This window comes from Puntigrus tetrazona, chromosome 3, assembly GCF_018831695.1.
Source record: "Puntigrus tetrazona isolate hp1 chromosome 3, ASM1883169v1, whole genome shotgun sequence".
Taxonomy (NCBI): domain Eukaryota; kingdom Metazoa; phylum Chordata; class Actinopteri; order Cypriniformes; family Cyprinidae; genus Puntigrus; species Puntigrus tetrazona.
The window spans coordinates 11,680,605-11,693,147 of record NC_056701.1 but is presented as its reverse complement, the minus strand read 5'-3'; the positions used below and the strand labels follow the sequence as shown (position 1 = coordinate 11,693,147).

The 12,543-nt window shown below is 38.2% G+C and overlaps 1 protein-coding gene across 1 annotated transcript; it reads left to right on the top strand.

Moving 5' to 3' along the window:
- Window positions 1-5,028: 5,028 nt before the first annotated feature.
- Window positions 5,029-11,798, top strand: LOC122330909 (glial fibrillary acidic protein). Its single transcript, XM_043228279.1, has 9 exons — window positions 5,029-5,551; window positions 8,397-8,457; window positions 8,531-8,626; window positions 8,855-9,016; window positions 9,142-9,267; window positions 9,392-9,612; window positions 9,690-9,733; window positions 9,809-9,894; window positions 10,584-11,798. Exons 1-9 carry the CDS (start codon window positions 5,055-5,057, stop codon window positions 10,623-10,625), a joined length of 1,335 nt encoding a protein of 444 aa, XP_043084214.1. The 5' UTR covers window positions 5,029-5,054; the 3' UTR covers window positions 10,626-11,798.
- The last annotated feature ends 745 nt before the right edge of the window (window positions 11,799-12,543 follow it).

Sequence of the window (12,543 nt, the reverse complement as noted above, 5' to 3'; positions counted from 1 at the left end):
TTATTTTAATTTTTAATTAATGAAAATGTTGTACTTTAGTTTTAAAGGAATAGTTCACTCAAAAATGTACATCATGTCATCATTTACTCACCCTTATGTCGACCTCTATGAGTTTATGTCGATATTTTGGAGAATGCTGGTAATAAAACATGGTCCACATTGAATTCCATAGTCATTTTTGCTCTATGGAAGTCAATGGGGACCAACAACTATGTGGATCTTCAAAATCCTTCAGAATATCTTTTATGTTCAGCATAAGAAAGAAACTCGTATAGGTTCTGGAACGTAAATGATTCATCTTTGGGTCTTTTAGCTTCCCTTAAGAGCTTTTGCACAACGGTGTCTGAAGCGCAACTAAACACCTGGCTTGATTTTCTGGCAAAATTAGCTTGTGTCCTGCTGCCATGATTGCCACATCATTTAAATTTGTATTCCTCAGTTTCTATTACACACGGTAAGATTCACAGTCGACACGCACACACAAAAACAAGCGTAAGCTCTCACAAACAGAGCTTGGCAGATGAGTGCGGTCTCAGAGTCTGGTTGTGGCTTTGTCTTGGCTGACGATCAGTCGGGGGAAAGAGCATTAGGATTCTGCTCTTCGCTCCTGCCTCATTACGCTGGAGACATGAATCAGCTGTTTGACGCCTCTCGAACCAGAGAGAGCGAAACCAAGCGTGCCAATAAACAAAATACACTGACTGAGATTTGAAGAGAGAACAACTGGACATCTCTATGGAAAAGCTTCTCGCACGCTAACAGACTTTTCTCTTTGAACTTTTCACCTCTCTTGTTGAATGTTTGGTCTCGGACGGGCATTTCCCCCAGTTACCGGGGCTGAGGCAACCACAGTCACCCCTGCAGATATTTATTAGGGGATCGTAATGACAGCCCTCCATGTTGGTCCTGACTCTAAACACACCAAACGGCATAAATTACAGCTGGCCTTACAGTGGAAGTACACGGTGAGATAAAAAGGTCGTTTGTATTCTAGTCGCCCTGTTGAGTCGAGCCACCCAACTTTGTAGTTTAAGAATCAACAGTTTTATCTAATGCCTACTTAGTTTACAGTTACCGTTTATTTAGACTTCCAGTTATGTCGCATGTTTATGTTTGTAGCAATTGTGTATGGGTCAAAATTTTTCTTTCATGCCTAAATCCTTAGGATGTTAAGTATGAATGAGATATTTCCGTACCGTGATTTTTTGTTTCACACATCTGAAGCAATACACTTAACTGACTCGACAGTAAAAAATACACGTTGAGTTGAAATCATTCATGCAGACAAATATTTATTGAATTTTTATTTTATTTTTGAAGTGCCCGTGCTTAATAAATGCACTGATTAGCGATTACATTTAAAATTTGCTGGTCAATAACAGAAATAATACTTCATCCATAACCGGGCTCTTTGTGGACTGGACGGAGAGATGTTCATCCACACAAGTCTTGATCGCAGCAGTAGATGTTATCCCCAGCTGTGCAGGACTCCTCGCATGTGCGAGACAAAGAATTTGCTGGAAAAAAAATTACATTAATTATATGTACACACACACACACACACAAAAAGGTAAAAAGGCTGTCAGCGTATTAAGCACCTAAGAGTATAAACATGCAGTATATGTATACAGTGTATCCAAATATAATGAAGCCAAGGCAACTCAAGTCATATTAAATACCATGTAATAGTAACAATATTTATAACGTTTTCAGATGACTTGAAAGTTTTAGCGGTGTATATGTGGCCTGTCGTTTTTCAAAGCTACCATCAATGCAACCAAGTCACAAAGCTGATTTTTTTTTTGTGTAATAGTGAAGCGACGGGATGTACCGGTGGCCTCGGTCCTGCAGAAGTTGGCAGACGGGGGGCATTCGGTTTTGACCTTGCAGTCGTCGCCCTCGCAGGTGAAGCACTGGAGAGAGTGCACTGCAAACAAATCATCAGCTACTGAGACGCTACGTTTGCCGGTACGAGTCATTTCGGACATCCCTGCTTCTCTCCTCGTGAATTACAATGCATTCATCGGTAGTACGAATAAGATCTTCAGCTGTTGTAGATGTTAACTCACCTGTAGTGCTGCAGACGAGCATCAGGACAAGAACGCAGACCAGAGCCTTCATGGTTTCAGCTTTAGCAAACTCCTTTTGAAGCAGCAATACCTAACTTGTTACCGAGTGTCTGGAAAACTGCAAGAGAGTCTCGGGTTATATAGTCTGCTCGCTAAAGTGAAACAAGTTATATTAGGAGTACAGCATGATGGGAATGTTGCGGTGCGGGTTAGGATAATTAAATACCTTGGGGCTGAATATTGTTATTAGCTTAAAATTACAATAGTAGTAATACGTATTTTAAATTTGTATTTTTAAAGTAAATCTGAAAATAAAATAATAAATAAACGAGGAAAAACAGTCCTCCAAAATAATGATAATATCCGCCATGTTTAGCATTTGGTTGCTGCAGCAATAGAGAAACCCAATAAACTGTCCTGGGGTGTTTTTTGTTCTGTAACAAAAAATAAAAAATATATTAGATTTGGACAGATTCAAGACATGTCAGACGAGGCAGCTATGTGTAACTTATGCATGTACAGTTTTTTCCTGGGGCTAAATTACGCAGTATGCGATTTTTAAAAACATGCCATTTAAACAGTCAAGGTGTTTGTGGAATTTCATTTGTAGCTTGAGGAAAAAATATTTCCAATTCATTGTCAATGAAATTTGCATAAACTGTGCTACAATTTACTAAAATATATCTGAAAAAACTGAAAAACCTTTTTATTTTCCTTGAGCCCTTAATGTTCATTAAAGCTGTATGTGTTCATTATCACTGAGGTTATTATGCAATATAGCATAATTATAATGCCCTTATCGGGTTTGGAACAGATCATTAATTTATGGAAAATGCTTTCAAGTTCACATGTTCAGAAATTTTGAGAGTAAACTGGTTTAGCTTGCTATAGGGGACTCAAGACAAGAATGAGGAAAACAGAAATGCTACTACATACTTTTTAGTAAAATTTTCAGTAAAAAAAAAAGGCAGCTGTGGTTGGTGGAAATCGACTGTTAAAAAAAAAACAGGACCAACATTTTAGGTTTTACGATTTTAAGTCAAATTTATCACCGAATACCGTAATTTCATAATGTTAAAACTACAACCTATTAAATGAATACAGCGATTCACTAATGCCCATCACAAACGGCTTTTAATTATGAACGTGATTATGAACACTTACTGTAATGCAGTGAGCATAAGAGAGTTAAAAAAATTTAAATCGTAGCGATACCGACTTTTGCAATGTAGTATATGAAGACAGCACACTTCCTCACATGCCATGCTAGATATAATAATAATGCTTTCTAAATATATGTTCACTCGGCAAAAGTTGTTCACACTTCCATAAATGTATGGGTGGCACAGTGGAACCTGCGCTGTCTTACCCTACTCTTCGCTAATTTGAATTTATCCACCATAATTAACTTGCAATATCTTCCCCTCTTTTCCTAATCAACCAACCATTCTGGCCTGCATTGCCACTGGATCTGACCGTCCATCCATGACAATCCTTCAGTCTGCTGGTCATCAGTGCTGGCTGCTGATGAGCTCATCTCCTACAAATCTGATTGGTGGGTGTGTTGTTTTCTGTCTGGCTGTGAGTCTCTCTGGCCTTGATACTCTCCTCTGCTACTTTGTGGACTGCTGATGGGGCATGAGCCAAACCATCAAAACCCTTTATCTCTTGATGAAGAGTTTATCTAAAAAACAGACACCTCAACTTTTATTTAATTCATTTCCAGAAATCCTGTTTTATATCGTGCAGCTATGTTTTTTATTGCGTTAGTTGGCCACGTTCAGTTATTACTATTTAATTAAAACAAACCAAATGCAGTTTGACTGATATTAATTGCAATGCAGGTTAAACCAAACCAGATTTTTGAACTGAATTTTGCCAGTTAACTCTTCATATATTAACCATATTTTATATTTAGGGTATATTTATAATTTAGTACACTCCCATACAGTAGAAGTTCAGTAAATATTGATTTTGGAATAAAGCAGCTTAAAGATGTCAACTTTCACAATGCTTTGACCAGTGTTATTATAGTATTATTTATGTACAATTATAGTTTTTATTTATACTTTTAAAATAGCTGTTTCCACCTTTTTAGTTTTATGTAATTTCACTTTATTTATTAGCTTTTTAATATTTCTCTTCAGCTTAAATTCCTGCATTTGTATTCTCATTTTATTTCGTTAGATTTATTTCCTTTTTCAAACCTTATTGCAATTTACAAGAATGATTTTTAATAGTTATATTTAGCAACAACACTCCTTTTTTTGTAGCTTTGATTTACATTTTCTGGCAGAGAGAAGCTCAGGCATTTTCAGTCTTCTTTTGTGTGACGTGAGGGTGAGTAAATGATGCCCGCAGTTTCATTTTGAGCGACCTATTCCTTTAGTAGCTAACTAGAGTGAGTTGTACAAAGTTAAATGAGTCAAATCGTCTGGTTACTTGATTTTTTCTCGTAAACAGATATGAATCAGTGGTGATGAAAAGCAAGTGTGATGTTCCCAGATCGGCACAAAAGAGAGCAGCAGACTCCTTTTATAACGAAGAGTTACGTAATCACCCCAGTGTTCCGTGACATCATTAAAATCCCTCTTGGAACGACAGGAAAGTCTACCAAGTAGCAGAAGAACTCCAAATTAACTCAGAAAAGGCACAAAGTAGCACTTTTTTATGGTTTGAGACAGAAGAGTCAGATATCAGTGCCATTACAGTTTGTCTCTATGTGTCTGTGTTCCAGCAGTGACATGAATAGGATTTTCTCTGACTGACTGTGTGCGCCTCACACCAGAGACACAGACAGAATAGAGTGAAAAGAGGCAGTCAGGAGACTGGGTGGACAAGCACAAACAATTCCGGGCTCACACACACACACACACACACACACACCCCCTGGCCTTTGCCCTTCCCATTGGACCCCCTCTCTCTCCCCCACCTTCTCTATAAAAACCCAAAGTTCACCCACACTCGATCTCATTTTCCTCTGGCATGGAGCCCCAGCGAGCTTTCTCGTCCTACCGAAAGCGCTTCGGGACTTCGGGCGGCTCCCCGTCCATGGGGGTCACCAGCCGCCTCAGCACGGGCCGCCTGTCCCTCCACAGCAGCCCGCGCCACCTGACCTCCAGCCCCATGACCCTGTCCACCTCGCGCCTGTCCCTGGGCGGTGAGCGGCTGGACTTCTCGGCGGACTCCCTGCTGAAGGCCCAGTACCGGGAGACGCGCACCAATGAGAAGGTGGAGATGATGGGTCTGAACGACCGCTTCGCCAGCTACATCGAGAAAGTGCGCTTTCTGGAGCAGCAGAACAAGATGCTGGTGGCCGAACTGAACCAGCTGAGGGGGAAGGAACCCAGCCGTCTGGGGGACATCTACCAGGAGGAGCTGAGGGAGCTCCGCAGGCAGGTGGACGGCCTCAACGCCGGTAAAGCCAGACTGGAGATCGAAAGAGACAACCTGGCTTCAGACCTGGTCACACTTAAACAGAGGTAAGGGCAGATTTAAAGAGGCCTCCCGCAGTTTTGAGCCAGGCGGATACTGAATAGAATTAAAAGATAAAATAATAATGAAAAATAAATAAATGCATGAAATGATAATAAATAAAATAAAAACTATCAAATAAAATGAAATTTTTGTATCTTGAATATTGTTTGCAATGCGTTTCAGACTAGGGTTCAGGTTCGGTGTACATGCTATATTATATAATATAGAAATATATTTAGCCAAATATAAAAATTGGCAAATAGATTTTCAAATTTTCACAAAATGTTTTGAATGTATCTTGCAGGTGTTTTATAATAGATAGATAGATAGATAGAACCAAAAATAAGCTAAAAACTGAGAGACAAAATATAGATCTGTTTTATAATCACATTTATTTAAATATTTGTATATACACAAATACATAGAATTACTGTTATCATTTTAGTCGGCATGCAAGTCAGTTCACTTTCAAAAACAAAAGGAACCCAGTGAGAAACCAAAGCTACCTTGATTTATTAGTGTCTTGGTGAAAAAAACTGGCAACATAAAGTTAGAATTACCATAACCAGCTGTCAAAGTAAAATACTGTCTAAAAAGGGTGTACTTGTGTATGAGTAGATAGATGTGCTTAGCTGAAGCAGAGGTATCACACATTCCAGGACACGCCAACAGCAACTCTAAGAGCAACAAGACAACAATTTCACAAAAAAGGTCAATAGCCATATTCGGCCCTTAAGAAAAGCTTTCATATGGGCATAGAATCACATAAGAACTGAAACACCTCTGGCATTTATTCACATCAATGTGTTACTTCGTGAATTTATAGCACCCCAACTCTGTTTTCAATGAGAGGCTCCCCGTTTCTTACTCATTGGATCCCACGCTGCCCCTCTTTTCATTCGCTGGGTGGTATGGGGGCAGGGAGTGGCACAATACCTCAGTACAGCTTTCACAAAGACTGAACACTCCCAGTTCAGATGTCCTGTTGTTAGAGAAGAACCACATTTTTAACTCAATTCCAACCCTTCATACCTTTACACTGACTGGAATTAGTAGTAACTGGTGTGTTTCCCATACCAGAGAGTTCAAGAATCTCTCAAAATAGAACATTTTCTTTTTAAATCACTAAACTTTATTTAGTTTACACATAATGTAATTCTCTATTTAATATCTATTGAAACTTTAGTAACGTTTATGTGAGTCAAAACTGAAATCAGACACCATGGTATTAATTGAAAGTAAAGTAGGACTCATTAGGTGATTATTTTTGAGGTACATGCACTCTATTTATTTGCATGCTCAAATTAGACAATTCTTGATACTGATGTATATTAGGAGTAGCTGCTCAGTTTAGAAGTGTGTGTATGAAAGGCAATGCATCTACTCCACCCCGTGGGAAAGAGCAGTAGCTGCAGTGTGTGTGTGTGTGTGTTTGTGTGAGCAGCTAATGATGCACGAGTGATCCACTGAACCCTGTCCAGCCCCCTGCTGCAGGTCTCACCACACCATCATAGGTCACCTCCACTGTGAGCCTTTCATTACAGCCTTCATTGCTGATTTATCTGAACTTACTATTTAGAATATACTTTTGAGGGCAGGGGAAATATATAGATCACAGAACGCTATGGGGAGTCTATAAATATTATACATTAAATGTCCAACCTATAGGTTTTATATAAATACAAGTCTCTTAAAGGAATAGTTCACCACCAAAAAAAGCTTGTAACCAGGCTGTTTTGGTCACCATTGGCTTCCATTGTATTTTTCTTTCCTACTATGGATTTCAATGGTGACCCAAAACAGCCTGGTTACAAACTTTCTTCAAAATATCTTTATTTGTGTTCGGAAGAACAAAGAAATTCATACATGAAATTTATTTAATCAAAAAACTTACTGTTAAGAAAAAAACTATTTAATTACATGCAATATGCAATTTATTCCTGTGATTGTAAAGCTACATTTTCAGCATCATTACTCCAGTCTTCAGTGAATCATGACAGTATTGTAAAGGGGTGGAAAAATGTCCAGAATGTCCGGAAACTTGTTAAAAAAAGTCCTGTATGATTCCAAAAAATCCAAAAGACAGTTTCAAACATTTTTGAAATGTTTTTAAAATTTGCTGGATATTTTCCACTTTTTTGCAACTCTATTCAGAAAGGGATTTTATTGGAATTTTGATTTGAGCCTCAAGAAACATTTCATATCAATGTTGAACACAGTTGTGCTGCTTAATATTCTTGCATAAACACTGATACACTGTTTTTCAAGACTTGTTTAAAACGTTTAAAAGAGCAGCGTTTATTTACAACTTAATTTATTTGTAACAAAGTAAAAGTCGTTATCACTCACAATTTGATCAATTTAACATATCCTCACTGAATAAAAATATACATTTCTATTATAAGTACTTTAAAGAGTAAAGTTGGAGTTCTGATATCACTATACAGCCAGAGAGCAGAACCAGAAAGAATGTATGTATCAGAGGTATGTATGTATGTATGTATGGTCTTTGTGTGTGTGTGTGTGTGTGTGTGTATGCTGTATGATGTAAATAATAACTATATATTATTATAAATATACAGATCTTTTAACATTATTTTTTAGATGTTACCTCCCCCCAAAGTAGACAACAAGTCTTTATGACAATTCTCCTAGGCCGCCTAAATTGCTGCAGGTTTTTTTTTGCTTCAAAAAATTAAAAAAAAAAAAAAAAAAAAATATGAATGTCTTTTTAAGAGGGGAAATACTGTGGGAGTTCTTTGGGGCTAATTAATTTTGAATATGTGGACTACCTTTGGTTGTAGAAATTATAGGTAGAATCCTTCTTTTTTTTTCTCATCTGTCCTTTAGACTTCATGATGAAACTGCTCTACGGCAAGAAGCAGAAAACAACCTCAACACCTTCAGACAAGTACGAAGCACTCCATTGCCATCTCATGAATAAGTTATCATATTGCTGTCATGAATTTCACTTTTGATTTCAGGATGTGGATGAAGCCGCTCTGAACCGTGTACAGCTGGAGAGGAAGATTGATGCTCTGCAGGATGAGATTAATTTCCTGAAGAAGGTCCATGAAGAGGTGTGCTATCTCTCCCACTCTCTCCACACTATACCTCCATCTGTTCACTTCATCCTTTTACTCCAACTGGTATCAAATCTGTTTATTTAACCTGGCTATTTGTAGCGATATCAGCGATATTCCGTTGTGCCCGAACAGATTCAGTCCTAAAGATCAGATCAGATAAAATCAGACAGCATTATAGTGACCTGTAAACGTCTCTCACTCATTTTTCCTTGCTCGGTGTAGGAGATGAGAGAGCTGCAGGAGCAGCTGATGGCCCAGCAGGTTCATGTGGATCTGGATGTGTCTAAGCCAGACTTAACTGCTGCCCTGAAGGAGATCAGAGCTCAGTTTGAGGCCATGGCCACCTCCAACATGCAGGAGACTGAGGAGTGGTATCGCTCGAAGGTTACATAAACACACACACACACACATTCTCTCCAGTAGGTTTTCACTATTAGTAGATTTTTGCATTACAGTGTAACATAATGAAATGTTTCTACACATGACGACTATATTTTTTTTCCCCTTAGTTTTCTGACCTGACTGATGCAGCCAACCGTAACGCAGAGGCTCTGAGACAAGCTAAACAGGAGGCCAACGAGTATCGTCGACAGATTCAGGGCCTGACCTGCGACCTGGAATCTCTTCGTGGATCTGTAAGTATTCAACAGAACAGAAATATTCAAAACAAACTCAGCCATGACTGTAGAGCGCGGTACTTGGCAGCAAAGTCGTCATTCTCTCAAAGCCACTTCAGCGTTCTCTCTCTCTGTTTTTAAGAACGAGTCTCTGGAGCGCCAGCTGCGAGAGATGGAGGAGCGTTTCGCCATTGAGACGGCCGGTTACCAAGACACCGTGGCCCGTCTGGAGGACGAGATCCAGATGCTGAAGGAGGAAATGGCCAGACACTTGCAGGAGTACCAGGATCTGCTCAATGTAAAACTGGCTCTGGATATTGAAATTGCCACCTACAGGAAGCTGCTTGAAGGAGAGGAAAGCAGGTGATGAGAGGAGAGAAATGGTATTAACCGGAAATAAATTCAAATATGATTAAATGAGCATCTTCCACCTCTTCTAGAATCACTGTTCCGGTGCAGAACTTCACCAACTTACAGTTTAGAGGTGAGTGATTCATAATCCAGTTGCTGATTCCAGCTTGAATTAAATGTTTAATCATTTGTGTGTGTGTTTTGTTAGACACCAGCTTGGACACTAAGCTGACTCCTGAGGCTCATGTGAAGAGGAGCATAGTTGTACGAACCGTTGAGACTCGTGATGGAGAGGTAAACACTAGGAGGCGCTCTTCATCAACCTTTAAAAACAAAAAGAAAAGTTTTTTGACACCCAGTTTACATGAACGCATATCTTCTTCATTATGAGCTCTTCATTTGGCATATGGCAACATTTTCTTTTCCAACAGCATCACAAAAGAAATTCTTTCATTAATTTTTTTATTTGATTAATTCCTTTATATATTTCAGTCTCCAAAATTTTGGGCCAAATGCTGCCTTATTTAAATAATGCGTTGCTTCATCATATCTAAAACGGTATTATTTTAGTAACACTCTAAGGTCCCATTATTTATCGGTGGTCAATAAAAATATAAAATAACAGCTAGTAATTGTTTGTTCATGTTGCATCACAAAATAATATTAACAGAAACACTTTTCATTTTAATAATGTATTTGTTTATGTTGAAGTTAACATGAACTGAGATTAATACATGGTCTAGAAGCATTTTAGCTGGGTCATGTTAAAGGGATGTCACATGGATTATTTTAACAAAGATGAATTAAAAATGAAGATATGCTTAGCACCATGTCTATTGCACAGTAGGCCAGATGATAGGTTATTAACTAATTTACAATTAAACCAGCCAGCTGCATCGCAGATTTGTATATTTATCTTTTTTATTAGTTTATTTGTTTTCTGTATTTAACTAAAACCTACCTATGCAATCTCTCTTTCAAAGATTATTAAGGAGTCCACCACGGAGAGGAAGGATCTGCCGTAAACAGTCTCAGACACTGGATTGGAGGCAACTGAAGAGTTCATCACTAATGCTTCTGGATGCTGTGATCAAATATGTGATTTCTTGCCCACTCTCTCTCTCTCTCGCCTAATTCTCTCCTAGTCTATGTAGTTCCTGGGAACTGTATTCAGTTATAATAGCCACTGTAAGCAAAAAGTGTTTCGATCTCTCTTTATCTGTCTTTATTTGTGGCAAAAGGTCTTTGCATGATATTAGACTAGATTATCGCCGATTGTGCCATAAAAAGTCATGGTTGGACAGATGAAAGTAGAAAGTAGAACAAGATGTAGTTAGTGGTCAGAGCGGGTGCACGTGAAATATAGTTTTTTTGTTTTTTTTTGTCAGGCACAAACTGTAGAGAATGCATTCTGAAATGTATCGTAGTCTATATGTACTAGATGAGGAAGAGCAGGACTGAAAGTTTTTGAATCTAAATGGTCAGTGTTGATGTAAGGCAGAAGGAAACTATAACATTAAGGTCTTTGTGAGGGTTTTAAAGGAATGATGGATTTTGTCAGCGGTGCTATATGAACATTTTACACCACATTTTCCCTCTTTCACTGTGTATACACAAAGTTCTTGCACATTAGCTAACTAAAGCATCTCTGTGGACCCAGGTTAAAATGCTTTAAAATGCTTGTTGACTGTTAATTGACCTGTAGAAAACATATAAATAGTACATTTTAATCAACAAAAAGCAGTATCTTACTGAACTCATAAAGTAAACATCTGACATATTGTCTTAATAATGTGCAGTCATATTTACCATTGATCGATGTTCTTTTTCTTAATTCAAATTTCCAACCATTTTATTAGGAATTCGTGTGATCGAGTTTCCCATGCAGATTGCACTCGTGTTCAAGTTTGCAACACAATTTCAATTGCGAAAATCAACAGGAAGCTGCTTGGTTTGAAAGTGACTTCTGTGTGACCTTTATACATCTCCACAGTATTGAAAATAGCCATTCATGCATTCAAAAAGTAACTGCAATTTGGCTAATGTGACTGTACATTTACTAAAAACTCATTCTGCCAGGTAGCACTGAACTATGTTTTCAGCTGAGCAGGGCTAACTTTCACACTACTGCTTCATACTGAACCGGACATCACTTTATTGTGGTGTCTAATACTGACACTAATAAAAGATCATTTTGATTTGGTAGCGTGTTTTCCGTTTATGAGCTTATCCACCTTATTTTGCAATTTGGAAGTAAGCTATTTTCTGTGAATGTGAGATGTAGAAAGAAGACAACTAAAAGAATAGTCAAGTGGAGTAAACCAGTGTGTTTATAATTACATAAAAGCAGTCACAGGAAGTTTCGCACATTCAAGTTCCTCACCCGTTGTTACGTTAAAAATAAGGTGGATAAATAAGGACTTCTCAACACAAGCACATCGGTATTAGAGCTGATGCGTTCTAACTGACTAATAATGACTGAAAACTGAAGGAAATAGGAAGTGACAGTGATCTTCTGTCACATGTGAACATGTCAAGGGGGCAGAAGGTTTGAGTCTTAGGTCAGTTTGACAGGGTCGCTGATATGGTGCTTGGTTCAAGGAGAATGCATGCGTCAGGGCGGTAACTTACTGTAGAACTAGGTTTGCTCCTATATAAGGTTTCTTTGCCCTGGATATCAATATAATGAATCCATCCCAGGTAGAGCATGCGTAAAGAAATTCAAAGATCAAGAACATTCTCACCTTGAAATCTTTTCACAGGTTTACAAAAGTGAAATCTCTCACTCTCAAGTACATAGCGACATCTTCCTAGGGACCCGTGTAAAGTCGCACATTAATTCTAATTCTAAAAAGGGCATGATATACGTAATATGAAGTGAAGATTTATATCATAAATACAGCACTCATTTCATTGCATGCAATATAATTGAATATTTATTAT